Genomic DNA, 18,080 nt, shown 5'->3' with positions numbered 1-18,080 from the left:
TCTGTGTTGATGTGGACATCCCCTTCAGAAGCTGTAAGGGTGACACTTGCTCGTTGGTTTTCAGTTTCTCGGCGCGAGTCGCTGACCCCTGCTCTGTCTGTTTCTTCTTTTTGTAGAAGCTGCTAATCCTCTCAGAGAAGGTGTCTTTGTAATAGAGTGCAGGCATTCACTGCGACAGATGAGAGTGAGTTTTATGCTACGCTGCATGCCACATTAAGGAATTATTCCAGGGAAGATTAAGCAGCGTAAGGGGCTCAGGATGGGGGCGGCCCAAAAATGCCCTGGTTAGCTGCCAACAATCCTGTGTGTCTCACATCTCGGAAGGCGGAATGTACATTCCCCGTGTTTGTCGCTTACTCATACTACCCTGAAGTGACTCTGAGAGACATCTGACCTTTCACTTTGTTGCTGGTGATTTAATTAATCTAAAGCTTTTTCACCACAATTCAGGAATGTTTCATTAATTTGATCTCTCACAGCTGGTGGTAATATCATTGTCCTAAAGAATTTGGATCTAGTTTAAACTGTGCCGTTAAATCTGACCACTCAGTAAAGGATTTTTTTTTTTTTCTGCTCGTCTATCATCTGTTGCTTTCACCACACAAAAATTCCACTACATTAGATAATCACAGAGGTGGGGATAGTTATGTTACTGTATGTCAAGTACTACAGTGTATCATAGCTTCTGTAGCCACGCTGTCTTGAGCAACTGGAAGTTATCTCGGGAAGATTAGCAGTGGTGAGATGGTCTTCCTGTCGGAGTAGGATTTCACCGGCTTCAGAAATTGAGCAAAATGTTGGATTATTAGCTACGAGCACAAGGACATGGATATATTTGACAATGTGCATCTGTTTAATAAACCTCTGATGTTTACTGCCGGGATATTTTACGTTATGTGTGGGAGACGGCAAGAGAGAGATATTCATGACGTCTGTTTTGGGTTGTGTGTATTGTATGTGTGTGGGTGTGTGTGTATGTGTGGGGTATTTGTTATAGACTCCCTGGATGGTCCAACTGTTGAGCAGGTGTCTGAATATGGGACCAGATGACAAGCGGATGTTTAGGCTGAGTGCCGGTCTCCAAGGAGTGCTCTAAAGCTGCTGAGAGACATGGATGAAATTACTCTGGCTCGTCTGTGATTATTAGAGACCACTTCTTCATGCCCATCTCCTCTGCCTGGAGATGTTATGTTATTCCCTGTGGTTGATATGATACAGTTAAAAGCCTGATTGTAGATATACTTTAGCGAGCTTATGTTTTCACACCCTTAAGCGCTTTTTCATTTTTTCATTTCCCTTTGCAGAACAATTGCACCGTTGTCTCTAAATCATCTGCAGAGAAATAGATGTCTGGGTGTAATTAGGGAAACTTAAAATTGTTTCTATTATCCAATAATCAATCATTAATTTCTTTTGATTTATTGTTTTGTCTATGAAATGTCAGAAAATGGAACTTCCCTGTGCCCAAAGTGATGTCAAAGCAATAGTCCAAAATTCAAAGATATTCAGTTTACGGTAATATAAAACAGAGAAAAACAGAAAATCATCACATTTGAGAAGCTGAAAGTGAATGTTTTGTGTTTTTTCTTGATAAATGACATCAGCATTTAATCACCTAATCATTTTTGTCAGTTTATTAAATAAATGATCAACCAAATGTTTCAGCACTAGATGAAATACATTTTTACAGCTGCCCCCATTCATTTCTGAGTATGAGGGCAAACAGAGGTCACACTGATGTTGAGCAGTCCTGGGCACATTGATATCATTACTATGACCATATAAGGCCAATAAATGGCATCAGAACCAGCAGTGCCTGGTGTGATGATTGGTCATGCCATCTCTGGTTGGATTAGATGGGCAGAAAAATGCATATCTGGCAGAAGATGTTAGACGAAGATGATGTTAAACTGGCTTTCTAGTTGACTGACTTCTTTGCAATCATCCGAGGAAGGATTGCCGTTTAAATTCCTCTTGTGATTAGCTGGACTGTGTTTTTTTTTTTTTTCACTCGGTGTCCACATGTTGCCAGTCGGGAAGAGCAATGATAGACATCAATCCTCTGTACCTGTCATCACTAAGCACTGTACTCTGCTCAGGAGAGTGCAAACAACAGGCCTGGTTTAAACAGCTGTGTCTTACTCAACACACATCAGATAAGAATATAGGCTGGCAGATTTCAGCGCACATATGCTGTACCTGCACACACACACACACGCACACAGCTTTAGGTGAAGGCCTGTCATGATTAATGTGAGTGTTGTGTGAGTGTATGGAATGCGATGGTACACCTCTGAGGTGGATTCGCATGTTCTGAGCTACCTGGTGGCTCTCACTGTTAATACATCCTGGATTCTTCGAATTTCACATCTTAACGAGTGAGAGCAGTTTGACTTACAGGGATTTATGGCCACAGGGCCGCTGGCTCCAAGAGATGGATGAGCCACACTTGCCCTGTGGCTCTCTGATTTTACCCCCATGACACTTTAGGCACATCTGTATGATCACTATTTGTAACAATGATACCAAAAGTTCAATTAATCAATCTAGATCTTTCTCAGGTAACATTTTCAAACGTTGTGAGGCCACTACAAGCTATTGCTGCCACTCATGTTTTACAGTTATAACTCTATAACTGATTCTGTGTAAATGAAGATTAGATATTTCTTTCCCTTGGCCCAAAGCCTGCTCCTCTACACAAAGAGAGCCAAGTGTTGGATTCCTCTTACATTGCTTTGTGTGAATGGAGGAGAATCGAGGTTCCTCTTTAGTCAGGAGGTAGCAGACTGATGATAAGGCTCAGATAGAAAGAGGTCAGTGTTTGAAACTGCAGATGTTGACATGACAACGGCCAGGTGTCTCTGCTGCACTCACCTTTTTTTTTTTTTCTTCTCTTACTACCCTGCCTGTCCGCATGTACACATGCAGCGGTATGTAGCTACGGTGTGTGCTTCAATGGGGGCCACTGTCGAGAGGGATCCACCCAGCTCTGTGACTGTCCTGCAGGGTTCAACGGGCCCAGCTGCCAGTATGGTGAGTAGAAACATCTTTGCAGTGTTTCACGTTCAGTATCTACTCTTTCCTCTCCTCTTTATACCTCTGTGTAAGTTTCTCCTTTTACACTCTGCTCGATTTCTTAGTTTCCCCCTTTATTCGTCCTGGGTTTTCTATCTGCCACTCTCAAGCCATTTTTCAAGTGTAAGAATCAAACTTTCAAGCTTCTGTTTTTAATAAGGGAATGATGTGACTGCATTCAATTTCCACAAATTAAAGCCACGCTGCACAGTTATATGAAGCTACTTTCCGCATTTTAACCATGCAAGTGTCTGTGGTAAGAAGTTTAAGAAATAGCTACAGTAAAAGTAGGAATCATAAAAACTCTTCTGAGACATTTTAACTGATTGAAACTGATAGCGGCTTGCCATTTGATTAAAAACACCTTTTTGGCTCTTTGCTGTAGCCAATAATTCTGATCCATTTCAGTCAGCTCTCCAAGGCTCCCCATTGAACTCTTATGCGAGTGATCATCTTTCTCTAGAAATGAACAGGAATCTCCTCACATCAGTAGTTGGCTTCTTTACCAGCAGGCCAAGTATTTTATCAGCAACTCCATTGTTGAATTTGAGCTGTTGAAGTAAAACAGTGGAGGATTCTGTTGTTTTTCTGATAACACCACACGACAGGAAATTCCTCTTAGTGTCAACTTTTTTACCAGAATCGTCCATCTTTTGCTCAAAATAGCCTGTTTTGCATCAGTCAAGTTCAAACAGCAGCACCTCGCTAACATGCCACTTTTTTCTTCAACACATGATTTTCTCAAGAGTTCTCTGATGCAGCAGATGTAGCTTTATGACACCTTTTTAGCATACTATACATTCATTTCCTCTTTGGTTATTATAGCACTCATGATCAAGCCTTGAGAAATCCAGCACTGACAGCCCTTCTATATGATCAGAGCTCTCTGTGGTTGCTAAGCTGAGCTGGCTTACTTCTGATTACTTCATGCTTGAATGAAAGACTTAATCATTAGGACAGAGGATCCACGAACACACATGCCCACTGAGGTGCTGCCAAGCTCAGCTTAAGGCCTTTGGGTGCCTTATTCTGGCTGGTCCTGATTGGTCTAGTGGAGGTCTTTGAGAAGATTGAAGCCATCTGCTGACCATGATGTTTGCTAATCAACGTTCAAGCAAAATTCAGATCATAGATTTACATAAAATTTAACATATAAACACAGTTACATGTTGACTCTCTATAAGCACCCACGGTCTGATTGGGTTTTATGGCTGAATGCCTGAATGATATATACAGTATGTGTGTTGTGTACAATATCAGCAAATACATGCCTGCTGTCCATGATCTCCACAGTAGGAGCTCATCCGTCACTCTGATCAGAGCTTTGACAATACAGAGCAGCCCTGCAGTGCAGTGGCATATTTCTCTGACACATAATGATGTATCATGGTATAGAGAGGTGAAGCGAGGGCTAGTGCACACATTGGGATATGATGCCTCTCACCCTTAACTTTTCAAACAATGTGAAGATATGACAAAGATCATCATAAATAATGAAAAATAAGACCAAAGTTCAACCTTAAACCTATAATCCTGACATATTCTGCAAACTCTAATGTCATTATGGAAGAATACAAATCATTTTGTAACATTATTCTGAGCTCTTGACGAGAATTAATACACTATTTTATTGCATTTGGTTTCAAGAGATTTTTCCATTCTGAAGACAAAGGAATCACTCAGACTCACCCCATTAGATGTAAGATGTATTTGTAAAATAGACCAACATGTGTGAGTTTGTGTCACTGTGTTACTATTAGTGACACAAGACAGGGAGGGTGCAAGAGGAAATGTCAAAGGTGTTGAAATGGATGCTCAGTTTATCAGGAAAAGGAAATAGTAAAGAAAAACATATGTGCTGTAGGATTTTAATGCACGTTGTTCTCGCTGTGTAGAATTTCATTTTCTGAGTCCAAGAGGAGACCAGAACATTTACAAGTAAAACTTCTTGATTCGATGAAAATATTTTTTTTCAGTTCCAAAATGAATAATCAAATCTGATCGAAGGACTTCTTTTCTCTGCATGTTTGGCTTTAGAAAATATACAGTGCAGTAGAAACTCAGTTTTTCTCCTCCCGTTGCCACATTTTAATACTAGTATTTATGTTCTCATTTTGAAATATCAAATAATACATAAATATTGGATGATACAAACCTTCTCTTGACACCTGAGAATTATGTCATGTCTCCAATACAAGAAGGACAGTGGGGGATCTGGCACAACTTCATCCAAGGTGCTTGAAGAAGGGAAGGGATCCAAACTCAAGCACAACATTTAGCATTGAGAGAACAGCTTTATTATGACACACGACATACATTGCCAGTAAAAGCAGATTTAATCAAGGTGGTTTGAAGCCCAGTAAACAGACATTTTTTAATCTTTCACTTTTAACTGTCGTTGCTCAATTTATGGCCTATAACCGCAGTAGTTTTAGTCCACCAGCAACATTACTTTTCACCGGTTACAGTACGCTGACATACCATGTTTGGTAACTTAAAATAATATTCAGCTGCTAGAAAACTACTTGGTTAGCGATTGTTTGCCAACTATGGCGAAGTGAGTCTTACCTTGAAGAAAAATCGACTGCAGTCCATTTAATATGAAAGCCTGGACTTGTTTTCTTCAAATGAGTATAATTCACCAGTTTACTTTGTCTTAGATTTTTCTCATTAGATTATTTGAGACAAACTTGTTCAAAATTAAATTAATAAAAATATTTAGATATGTTGAATCCAACTTAATACTGTTTAAACTACTTGAAGCCATTTGTATTAAGTAAATGTTGCTAATACTTATTGAGTTAATATTAATTAACCACAATCTCAGTTTTTACAACGTAATACTCTTCTGATCTGCTATCTTTGTATCTCATCACTATATCGCTTCTCGTCCCTCAGTCTCGTTTGGCTTCCAGCCAGCCTCTGAGCGACACTGTTTGATATCAGCGCAGACATCAACAACCCCCTTTACCCTTCCACGCATTGAGATCCGCCAGCATTGTTCTGCAGTGTGAATGATAGCTGTCATCAATGGGCACCTAGGGGCCCTAGCTAGTGGAGAGCTATGCAACGGACCCCCACACCCTGATCCTCCCACTATTTGAGGCTATCAGTCCGTAAACACTGTGGCAGTTATATTACTCTGTCATTGTCACTGAATGGGCTGCTGGACGAAGGGTGTGGGCCTGCCAGTGACTCCGCCTGACCAGGGGCAACACTCGGAATAATTCAAGCTGGACACAGCTCACAGCTCACAGCTGTCCCTTTTTGGGGTCCTGCATGGTGCCAAATACAGGTCACTTCAGAGTCAAGTGTCCTGAGGGCAAAGGGAATAGCTGCGGGCTAAAGTGGCTCATTTGAGGAAGACCAATAACATCACTCCTAATGAATGACTCTGTTCATTGAGTGACGGCTCTGATATATTGTTCAACCACTTTATGGTGGTCAGGCACATACTGTTTTGTTGTCACATTCTTTAGACCTGAATAAATAACCTCGGTGGTTGTGTAGACGAGCACACACACGGCTCACACGAGCTGCTCCCATAATCTAGTTTACTGCTGCGGTCCACATGCTTCACACAACTGTCAGTCACTGCTTGTTCTCTCTTGTCACGTTATCGCTTGTTTACGCAGAAAGTCAAAGCCACAGTAGAGGATGTGGCCGCAGACGAATGTGTGGTGCAACACTCCACTCAAAGATTCACTCATCATTTAATCGCTTAGGACGCTTCTCGGAAGTGTGAGCATTCCTATGCAATCGCATGTGGAGATATCCCCTTGAAATGCTTTTGATGTGGTTCGTCTTTGTTTGTGTATAGCCATTGGTGTGTGTGTTTATGTCCTTCAGAAGGGCCAATTAGTCCCCCGCTCTGTCTGAAGCGGTCATCTGTTTTCCTTTTTAATAGCCTTTTTGTCTCAGTAATGTATAAAACAATAATTACTGTTTTTTGTATTTGTGACTTGACTTTATAGTCAAGTGAGGACTGGTGCCTACAGGCTTTCCTAGACAAAAAAGACAATAAATCTATTTTATTTGAATGTCTCACCTGCCTCAGCTTCATACTTTCCAAGCCACGATACTATCATGCTGTACAATAGGTCATTTAGCAGTTGTATGATTTGACATGAGTGATGGAGACCTCTAGATATGTGTCAATTTACTTTGTGTATATTACTGTCCTGATTGCTGCAGTTTTAAAAAGTCCTTAAAGTTTTTAGGATCTGGGCCATTCCTGCAAAATGAGCTACTTATTTCAGTCACCATTTAGTTACCAATGAATATATCGATCTTGTTACAAAACGGGCACTTTTAATGAATTGAAATCCTTGTCTAACAACAAAAGTAGCTGTACTTATGATGTTTTGTTTCTCTTAAATCCAAAACTCTGCTCTGGCTATAGCCAATGAGATTTAGTCACTTGGTGCCTGATGTACTTTGTATCCAGCCTGTCATCAGGAGACAAGTGGTATCCTCTGGGATCAACAGCTTCCAAAGCTTTTAGACCTCTGGCAGGACAGATGTCTTCATACCAGCTGACATCTGGGCTCAGTCACAGACAAACAGCCGGCCAGACAGGCAAAAAGAGTGTCTTCCAGGAAGGAAGACACTCTGTAACATGAAACTTTATCTTAGTTCAAGAATGTTTGAATATCTTTTCAAGCTGCTCCATGTGACATGTTCTCAGGGGAAATAAAAGTTATCTAAAAAACATAAAGTTAATGGATTTTGTAAAGAGTTATTTGACACAAATATGAGGAGTCAGTGATACCAAAGTTAAATCTTTAATAGCAGAAGTAAAAAATCCAAATAGATGTAACCTGATCCTGGTACTCTGGTTATAATTATGCTCCAAACACAAACAAAATTTTGTAATAGTGGATTTTTCCTCTAAATGTACTCATAAATCATTGGCAATAAAAAAATGGATTAAAATACTTTATTATGTGTTATTTTTTTCTGTCCATTCCAATGGACGGAGAATCTGAACAGGAGAAACCACCCAATAACAAAAATGACAATAAACAGTCTTAAGAGACCTTTTTTCAACAAAAAAAACACAAGTTTATATTATATTATATTTTATGATATTTTAACAAAATTATTGATAAAAAACAAGGGGTCAGTCCAGAGTAGTTCGTTCAGTGCATTGGATTGATGGGTTTAGTTGAATGTTCTGTGTACATAATCAATGCATTAGAAGCTGATTGTATCATTATAAAAGCAAAAATAGTATTTCCCTCTTCATTTCCCTGTTTCCCTTCCGGTGACATTCAGATCCTCCGACTGTTCCGATGGACGGATCTTTTTGAAAAAATCCTGAGTAAAAGCTATAAATCTTTAGTTTGACTTGTATAAATAATATAACATCTCATGTTTGCTTAAACACAGTTTAAACAGAAATTATGAACTTTAACAATATGATTGATAGTTAAAATGTGCCTTACGCTTCCTTCTCACCTCACAGTCGGCCATCTTTGCTGAAAAAGGGGGTGTGGCTCTACCGCAGTCCACTTAAGATGATGTGGAACACTGTGATTGGCTTGTAGAAATCCAATCAAATAAGTTTGTTCATTTGGGTGGAATGAGATGACAGTAATCATAGATCTAGACTTCCCAGAAAAGTTATGTCCATTGGAATGGTTGGGGGATCTCAGCGGGTTAACGTGTTTATTAGGCTTTTGTTTGTTGAAAATGTGAGGATCTCAACCTGTGAAATGCTTCACTGAAAGAGTTCTTTCTCTGTTACACTAATTGTGTCTTTTTTTTCTTTTTTTTCTTTTGGCCTGTGCAAATGATATCTTAATCATAAGCTCATATCTTGGCTGGTTTTGGGGTCATTGCGATGCCAGGAGGACCAGCTTGTTCTACACATCACTCAAGACAGACCCTCTGCTGATGACTATCATCGTTATCATTATTCTGTAATGTTTGCTTCAAAGCAGGCTCCCAGGCGTGCTTTCTCAGCCACGGTCATGTTATCTTTGAAGCTTTCAGTCAGTAAAAAATGTTAGTATATCATTTCACATTACTTACATTTATCCAGCCAGATTACGGTTGACTAAATAAATCTACCTCGGTCTGATTTATACCTCCCTCCTGTACATCGAATATCTGATAAAATAGGTGTTGCTGATATGTTACTGGAAATTGGATACTTTAATGGAAAGGTTGCACTGCTGATGTAGAGAGGTCATTCAGTTTTCCTTTTAGAATCAGATATGAAAAAATGAAATTGCAATAGTTGTGTAATATTTATTTAAAAATGAAAAAATAAAAAACCATAATCAGAAACATGAAAAAGGGCAGTTAGTCTGTCCTCATTTATTTACGAGTATCCTTCTAAAGTAGTGAATATGATGTCCAGTTTTAGTTAGGCTTATAAACATTGACTGAAGCTGTAAATAATGAGGTCAGTTATTTCTGTGAAGACTGTTGGTGCATGATGCGAGTCCTCCACAGTCTACTGGCTGAGGTGCGGAGAAAAGGCACAGTGGGAACGCACCGAGGTTTCACAACATCACAGATGCTACATTATGTTTCATTATATTATGTTTGAGTGTATTTCACATAACTTTTCTAAACTTTTGATGAAGATTTTCTGTGAGATATTTTACAATTACTATGCTGAAGTTATTCTGGTTCTATTTCGGAGCTGCATGGTGAAGTTGGATGCTTGTTAGCATGGTTGCAAGGTCAGCACAGCAACCCCCAGGGCTATTGTGGGATTTCATTGTTGTGTTAAATGACACTTGTTGAGTACACAGACTTGAACCAGGGTCATCTGGTCAAAGGACTGAATGTAGAAAACGTCTTAAGTATCTTCCTGCAATGGGACATAGGAAAGAAAGAGCTATAGAAAATAACCAATAATATCAAAGTGTCATAGATAGATCCTTATATCGTGTATTTCATGGTACCATGTCAGTTTAGAGGGATGATGGGAGAACAATGAAATTGAGACAGTGAGAATGGGTTAATCACATCTTATTTCTTGCTCCTTCTATCTCTCAAAGTGTTTGTTCATTAAGTGAAAGTTTGATAAACTGAAGTACATACTTTACAGACATATCTTAAGACAGGGATGAGTGTGTGTGTACAATTGTAGTCATACTGTTATGACTACAGTTGATTTCAGATGTTCCTTCTCTAGCAGTCCTATTCTGCCATTACATAAAGTTCAATAGTGGTTTTTCCTCAGACTAAATGTCCAGTAGCCTGTTGTAACCTGTATTTTCACCCCCCCTTTCACTTGACTCTCAGTGCAACCATAGTAACTTGTCTTAAAACAGGTCATGTGGTAGTTCTCTAACTGGTCCATGTTTGTTGAATTTTGATGAATGTGTAAATTCTTACTCACAGGCATGTGTTTTTTTTTTCCTTTTCACATCTTGTTAATGCGTGCAGCGTTTATTCTTGCTTAGTCCTGGTAACCACTGTAGCACATTAAGGCCAAATGTGACCAAAAATGTGGGTGGTTTTTTGCCTTCCAGATGTCAAATCCCAGTTAACACATTAGTGGCAGGTTAGTTACTGACAGTGGGTTTATGTTTGAGCGCAAAAAGGTAATGACATGGTGTTTGCTCATCTTTTTTAGCCTTGAAAAGTGGAAGATCAATAGTCATTATAGTATTATTGGTATACCTGTGTGCTGAGTAAAGCTGACTTATTTGACAGTGGTGACTTTTGCTATGTCCTGCTGCTCTGTAGATTGCAGGGGAGCACAGAGGTCAAAGGTCAAGCCAGCATGTAGACCCAGTCCGTGGCTTTTAGAGCGGGCTGGAACTGAAATAGCTGGAGTCACCCGTAATGAGCAGCAGAAATGCTTCATGGGATCTAATCATATTTGAAAATGTGAGGTAAATCATCACTGTTGCTCACCAAAACATTTAGGGTGATTTAACACCTGTAGATGGTTCAAGGAAAAAATGATACACTGTTCCCTTTCAGTTTTGGTCCAGGTCATGTTCACACAGATTGTTTAAAACAAACAAAAAGGAGAAAGTATGAAGTCACGTGGACTGACATGTAACTCATTCATTGGACAGTTTCGGCGACTAACATCCTGCATCATCAATGCTACATTGGACAACATGTGGAAATCATATTCTGCTGACAAAAAGCAGGTCATGCTGCACTTTACTGCCCTATTTATCTTCTGTAGAGTCAAAGTTCCCGCAGATAAATAACAGATTATGAGCATTATTAGTCGAGACTACAACTCAACCTCATTCTATGAATAATGGCGATTAGGTAAAATAAGATGAAAAGGTGGGAGATAGTTACTATGTTGTTGCTACGTTTCACTTCTTGATGAAGAACTGCCAAAACACATGGAGAGGGACACAAGCACAGCATACCTCTGGTTTAAAACCTTTTCATTTTCTGATTGATCTGATAGTGATCCCTGCACTTGTGCACATTTTGTTACAATGATATGTAACAATTTACATAAATCGTTTATAAGATCGCTTAAAAGATCACTCCTTTGGCAGTTCATGGTCAGCAGATGGATTTAATAGTAGTTTAGCTTTTGAATTCATTGTAAAATCTATTGGTTCATTTTGCATTCATTCCACAAAGTAACCGCACCAGAGTCCACATGGAACTGGACTGAGATCCCCCTTTCATGTGGTATTGGTCTGATTGTTTAATTCGATTGACAGCTTCATGTCAGCCTAAACAAGTGGCACTAAATGCATCAGAGTTTGTTTTGATGGAACCAAATATATTAGGTGTAAAAGCATCCTAAGAGGCTGACAGTGATGGGAGAGAGCAGCAGTGACACAGATGGTATCTGTCATGTTTAGGGGATGCAGGTCCACATGGGGTCATGTTGTAAAAGAGAACATCCCAGCACCGTATGGTGAAACCATTTCACACATGCTGCTCACCCTAGCAAGGGTGCAAATCTGACCTTACTGTATTATTATTGGTATGTATATTAGTGAGGAAAACCACTTCATTCTCTCATGCTAAATATATAGTGTGTCTGCTCCCTTCCTGTTCAGGACCACTGAGGAATGTAATGAGAGGGGTGCTTTCAGTATGCCGGCCTTGGGACCCTCCTCATTGTAAAAATAAATCCCTGAACCCTGAGTCCCATTGAATGGTTTTTACTTGAGATCAAGAAAAACATTTGTAAAACCTCCATGCTGAGCTTGCAGAGCACTTCAGTGAGGAATCCGGCATCCCCCATAATGAAACCCACATGCATACCTTGGTCTTCATGGCTTGAGTGGACAGTTTCCTTGCATCATCACTGATTTAGTTTTTAATTCCATCGTAATCCCATTGTGATGATTAGCCAGATTAGGCAGGCCCTCTTTGACCAAGGAAAAGTGAAAGTAGGTATAATTCTTTCTTTATTGTGAGGCAGTTAGTGCTCCAGGAGAAGAAGGAGGTGGAATTGATCCAAACATGCATATGTTCATGATATCATAAAGAGAATGTGAGATTTACAGTAATGTGCTACAGATTGACAGGTGTAGGAACATGATTTTGACCATTTAAAATGCACTAATAACACAATTTGATTACAAAATAGCTGTGACCAGTATAAATCCACTTTCACTTTTGATTCCAGTAATATGGGAATATCACCCTTTTAAATGTTCCTGTTTTCTCAAACTACTGTACATCTTAATTGTGACTGAAAGCTGGGTTGAAAGACTTTAACACTTGCCCGAAATTCACATGAGCATCTTTCATTTTGGGTCAGCTTTACCGAGATCTAAATGTGAGCATGAAAGACTATAAAGCCATAAGATTGTAAAGCTGTGAGATACTCAGCTGCAGCAGTTTGTCACTCGTGATTAGTGTGTCCATCCTTCACTGAAAGGTCAAAAGGAGTTGGGCATCAAGGCTTAAGGTTATATAACGCTCATATAACAATTACCAGATTTGTGTTATCTACTCAAAATCTGGCCTTTATGCTTTTAAAGCATGTTTTAAGGGGGCGAGAATAAGTCAAATGGCTGATAATGGGATAGTAAATGTCTAGCAAGATCTCAAGCGGTTTAAATCACTCTCAGGGTTCCCCTTTTCCTCTCTGATGGGTTTAACAGGCTACAGCTGAAATGACTGTGAACAGGTTGAAGTCTGCTCTTTTACTTGGAGAGAATTACGACGTCTTAGGTTCTAACCTTAAAAACACAAACAGAAGGCGAGAAAAATGGTAATGAGAACTGTTTTAGGAACAGTGAACAAAGTCTGGTGGTGACTTAATCTTGCTATTCATAACTATTGATGTTCTTGAGCTTTCTTTTAAATGCAACAACAATTTCTCCCATCAGCCATAAACTGGAGTTTAAATGGACTATTCCCAGAGTCACTGACATGTTTTCACCATTTGAAGGTTTAATCCTTCTTTGAGTATTGTTAGCAGCCACCATAGCGTGACTTCCAGAGCAGCTGAAATGAAGGAGGTTATGGAGATGTAGGCACTGCCGGGAGACCCAGAAGTTCCTGGCCAATATTTTCTCACACATTCTCTCTTTGTCCTGAAGTCCTCTGATTCTTTGTCTCAATACCTTTTTATGTCTTTATTCGTTTCCCTTTTCTTATCCCAGAAACTAAACGGAAGGAATCTCTTTAACTGTGAGAAGTTATCTCTTCTACAGTATCTAAGGATGCAACTGTGGTTCTTTGCAGTTTATTAATCTATTGTTTTTTTTTCAATTTATTGATTAATTGTTGAGTCTGTAAAATGTTGGAAAATAAGTGAAAAATCACAGTCTCCCAGACCAAAAGGTGACTTTGAATTTCTTGTTTTTGTTTCCAATCATTAGTCCAAAACCTGAAGATATTCAATTTACCACGATTAAAAAAAAAACAGAGAATAGAAGCAAATTCTCACATTTACAAAACAGAACCAGTGAATGTTTTTTGATTGAAAAACAACTTGTCAAATTTGTTGTTGATATATTTTCTGTCGGTCGACTAATTAATGAATTGACTACTTGATAATTTTAGGACTAGTTCTGTCAAAAGTTTTCTGAGGATGAAGAGGAATCTGACCTTGTAGAAAACCTAAAAAAAAAGCTATAAATTACACTTTTTCTCTGATGCAGCAATTGTTTGCTTTTCCTTCCAGACAAAAGCATGAATCCTTAATTTTATGTCTGCTTTCCTATCCTGAAATACGGTCAGATATTTGATCTCAACCATGAAAGAGAGCAGCCCTGTTCCTGTGAAGTCAGTGAAGTTATCTCTAATGAGAGGGACTGAAGTGCAGTCAGAGGGTTGGGTGCATCCTTGTCCACCCTATCTGCCAGCACCCTAATCTCTCGCAATTGTGTTGAGTCTGGGCTCCCACCCTGTCTCATTAGGCTCTTTACAGCATTCCTGATGAAAGGTCGCTCCTTGTCATGATGGAGGCGAGGGCATCACGTGTGTGTAAATCAGGAATGACAAGAGTTTGCAAAATACAATTAGAGGAATAATCAGTGTGAGCTGATCCCTTCATCTGCAGTGGTGCCCTGATTCTCTGATTCTCTCCTACCTTTTATATCTCAAACATCCATATCTGAATTACAATCTGTGTTGCTCTTGTTCTTTTTATTAGCTCTTTGTGTATTCCACTGAGCCAAACACATCACTTCTAATCTCTGTTTTCCCTCCACCTACAACATCATCTCTTCTGTTGTGTATTATCTCCATATGGAAGCCACTTCGCCTTGGGGAACACTCACATGAGAGTCTCTCAATGAACAGCCTGCATCTTACTGATGTTTCGTGAGGTGTGAAAAGCAGATGCTAATCTGAAAGAAATGTAATGAGACAGAGTTGCATGTCTCGGCTGTTTTTTTGGAATCAGACTGCAAGTTGAATCTCATTACTGTCATTTGGGCTTTAATTGACCCTAATCTTTATCTCAGTACACACTGCTTCATTCTCATTCTAGTTGAATTAGACTTGCATTTCAGAGACACTTGCGTCAAGGAATTATCTTGGCATTTGTAGCAATAGATTTGGCTCTGTTTTTTGAAAGAGTTCTCAAAGGATCTAAGCTGGAATGAGGAATCTTCTGGCAGAACTAATCCCACTTACTAAACACACACATAAACATGAAATCTTAGTTAAAACAACAGTACCAACAACTCAGGGAGGAGACTGAGGTGGTGCAGAGAGTTGTGGCAGACAATGGTGGTGGCCTGTGAGTATCAGCAGAGTAAGAAGTGTCAGGTTATAAAGGTCACTGTGTGCACCTGTGTGATTATAGGATGATACTAGTCATTTGGTAGCCAAGCAGCTGATGAATGAGCTATTGATAGTAAACAATGAATGATGCGTGTTGATCCGCTAATTTAAGCAGGACTTTAAGGGGCTTATTTTACACATACTGTTTAGTTTATTCATCACAAGGAGTATTAATCAGCTTGTGAAAACAGCTGTAGCTTTCTTAAGTCTGAGAAAATAACCCACACGATGTCATCATCTTGAGTTATCTTGAGTTAGGCTGAAGACTTCATATATTTGAGAAATCTGTGTTAAACTTTTGGGGCATGGTGTTTGGAAGATGAGGACATTAAAGGAGGCAATGAGTAAGATTATTGAGTTGCATTATAGGAATCATTTTTGAGGCTTGACCCGTTTTAGGGACTAAAATTTGATTCTGACTTTTATCACATTTATTTTATTATTATTTTTTTTAAATCTGTCTCTCCCAAGTTCCACTGACTTTATGGAAGTTCAGTGCTAAATCACTTGCTGAACTAAGGCAATACTCCATCTACGTACAGTATATTGTATTTTGATCTAAGTGAATTTCTGCCTAGAACTTGTTGAAAGCTGTTTACTTACATTATTTAACATTATTCTGTAGTTGCTGTGAATTTCTGCCACATGTTGGTTTGTGTTTGTGGTTTTTCTGGTGTGATCACCTACATATCAGTTGAAAACAGGCCGATTCTTTGGATATCTGGCTTCACGCTGCCTCATCTGTGTCACTCTGGGCATTAAAAACACCAAAGCTTATTTCAAGGTCAGGAAAACATCACCATGTCATGTCATAGCACTGCTTGAGTTAGTCTTTCCCATAAAAATATAGCCCTTTGAAAGAGACATACCTGGGGGGTTATGCATTTGACTGCTGTTCCTTTCAACTCTGAACAACTGTAAAACTGTGTAATGTCACAGTCAATGTTTATTCCTCCTGTACACCTTGAGCATGACAGTCTGTCATGTATCTGCCACCTTTTGCCCTGTAGGTAAATGTCTCTGGGCAACTTTCTGTCTGTTAAGGCCCTGCACATACCACTGCAGCATATCTCACACATATGACCAAGAGGGAGGCAGGTTGGAAACCACAACAAGTAATTTTCGGATTCCTGCTGGCCTCCATGTGTTGTCCCAGGCACTCAAAACTCCTGGGTCAGAGTTGGAAACGACAGGTCTTAACAGGTAAAGCACAGATACAGCACACGCAAAGGGTCAGAGGACAATCCCCCGAGGTCCGAGAGGTATTTGTTCCTGCTGTTCGTCTGTGTAGATCATAAAATGTTATTCTGGAGACATGCATAGGTGCCCGCAGCTGGCCTGCTTTTTTTCTAGGTTGCAGTCTGTAACTTTTACTGATAGTAAAAATGAGCAGCAGAAGTCAGAAACCTTTGGCTATCTGCAGATTTTTGAGAGGACGGACTCTTTTTAGGAATTATTGCTCTGTCCGACACAGACCATCGTATGATGGTCAAAACACTGCCATGAAAGAACTTTGGGATCAACTTTACAAGCAAAACTCTTTTGTGACTTGTGACTGTCTTACTGAGGTGATTTGAGCTGCTTGTGTCCGGGAATGAAGGAGTTATGTTGGTCGCACTCAGCTGTACTGAAAATGAAAGAAAAAATATAAAGCTTACAGGAGAGAGTGGCAGCTGTCATATAACATATAACATATAAACATCCATGAGCACCTGCACACTCAAACGTGTGCACATGTACAACACACACACACACTTGCATGCTCACCTTGCAGTGAAATGGATCATCAAAACAGGGATTAAAGGAGTTTAGGACTCAGTGGAGCAGAATGTTCACTAAACAAACTCAAACACTGGATTTTAGTGTCTTTGATGTCACGCATAATTCCCTTTGTGGTCAAACATGAATAAATAATAATACTTAAGGCTCAGTGATCCAGCTAATAAGCTGCAGAGAGCCTACTGAGTTGCTTGATTAATATTTTTACCAGAGAGTCAGACAGCCTCTCAGTGCCTAACTCATCACAACAGAGCGCAGTCTGCTGCTTGTCTGTGGTTTCTTGTCAACACATGCCTTGGGAAGAAGAGTTGTATCAAAAACAAAATACAGAAGCGGATAAGCAGAGAATTTAGATAGTGCTCATCTGCATACTCACATGAGAAACATACAAATGAGGAAAAGCAACACACACCTGTCAAGAAAGCAAAAACACCTCAAGACATATAACTTTTTTAAGCTGTTATTTTGTAATATTTTTTTTTACCAAGACCTGTATACGACCATAACTTCTTTTGTGGACTTAAAGTAAGAAGTTGGAGTATTTTTGTTGACGTCAGTACATATTTGGGTTTATTTGGAGTGATTAGAGATACAGCAGCATGAGCCACTTCTGCTTTGGCCCTCACTAGTGAGCTGTGTGGTTGCTGCTTGGTTGTGAGCATCTTTTAAAAAATATTTTTAAAAAGGAATTGGGAACGCTTTTCAAAGCCTATACCGTAGTACTCTTTGCTACTTGGTAGGGCTTTAAACTTGAGATAGATTGTTAACGACTTCATGGAAACATTAGAGGTTTCTGAATGGAGGTACAGATGTCTTAAACATCAGTGGATACACATCACAGAGGCCTGTGTGTGGTTGGGCCTTTGTCATTAAACATTTTTTTTAACTTCTCTGGTTCCAGGAAAGCCACAGCATATCTGAATGATAGTGCCATTTAACAACTCGGCTGCCATGATGGCTGCAATTACAGGGCTTCACGAAGAAAGTCATACCCATAACTGGCACTAAGAATGCAGTGAATAGGA

At 39.5% G+C, this 18,080-nt stretch overlaps 1 protein-coding gene across 5 annotated transcripts in view; it reads left to right on the top strand.

The window, feature by feature from the left end:
• The window catches only part of megf6b (multiple EGF-like-domains 6b), a 63,566-nt gene that overhangs the window by 11,923 nt on the left and 33,563 nt on the right, over positions 1–18,080 (top strand). For all 5 annotated transcript variants that reach the window (XM_042402759.1, XM_042402739.1, XM_042402750.1 and 2 more), the window contains one exon: positions 2,929–3,033. In XM_042402759.1, the coding sequence (XP_042258693.1) occupies positions 2,929–3,033 (105 nt within the window). The remainder of the gene's footprint in view (positions 1–2,928; positions 3,034–18,080) is intronic.

The sequence above is a fragment of the Thunnus maccoyii genome, chromosome 3, assembly GCF_910596095.1.
Source record: "Thunnus maccoyii chromosome 3, fThuMac1.1, whole genome shotgun sequence".
Lineage (NCBI taxonomy): Eukaryota > Metazoa > Chordata > Actinopteri > Scombriformes > Scombridae > Thunnus > Thunnus maccoyii.
The sequence above is the reverse complement of the archived record's forward strand: the minus strand, read 5'-3'. Positions and strand labels throughout refer to the sequence as shown.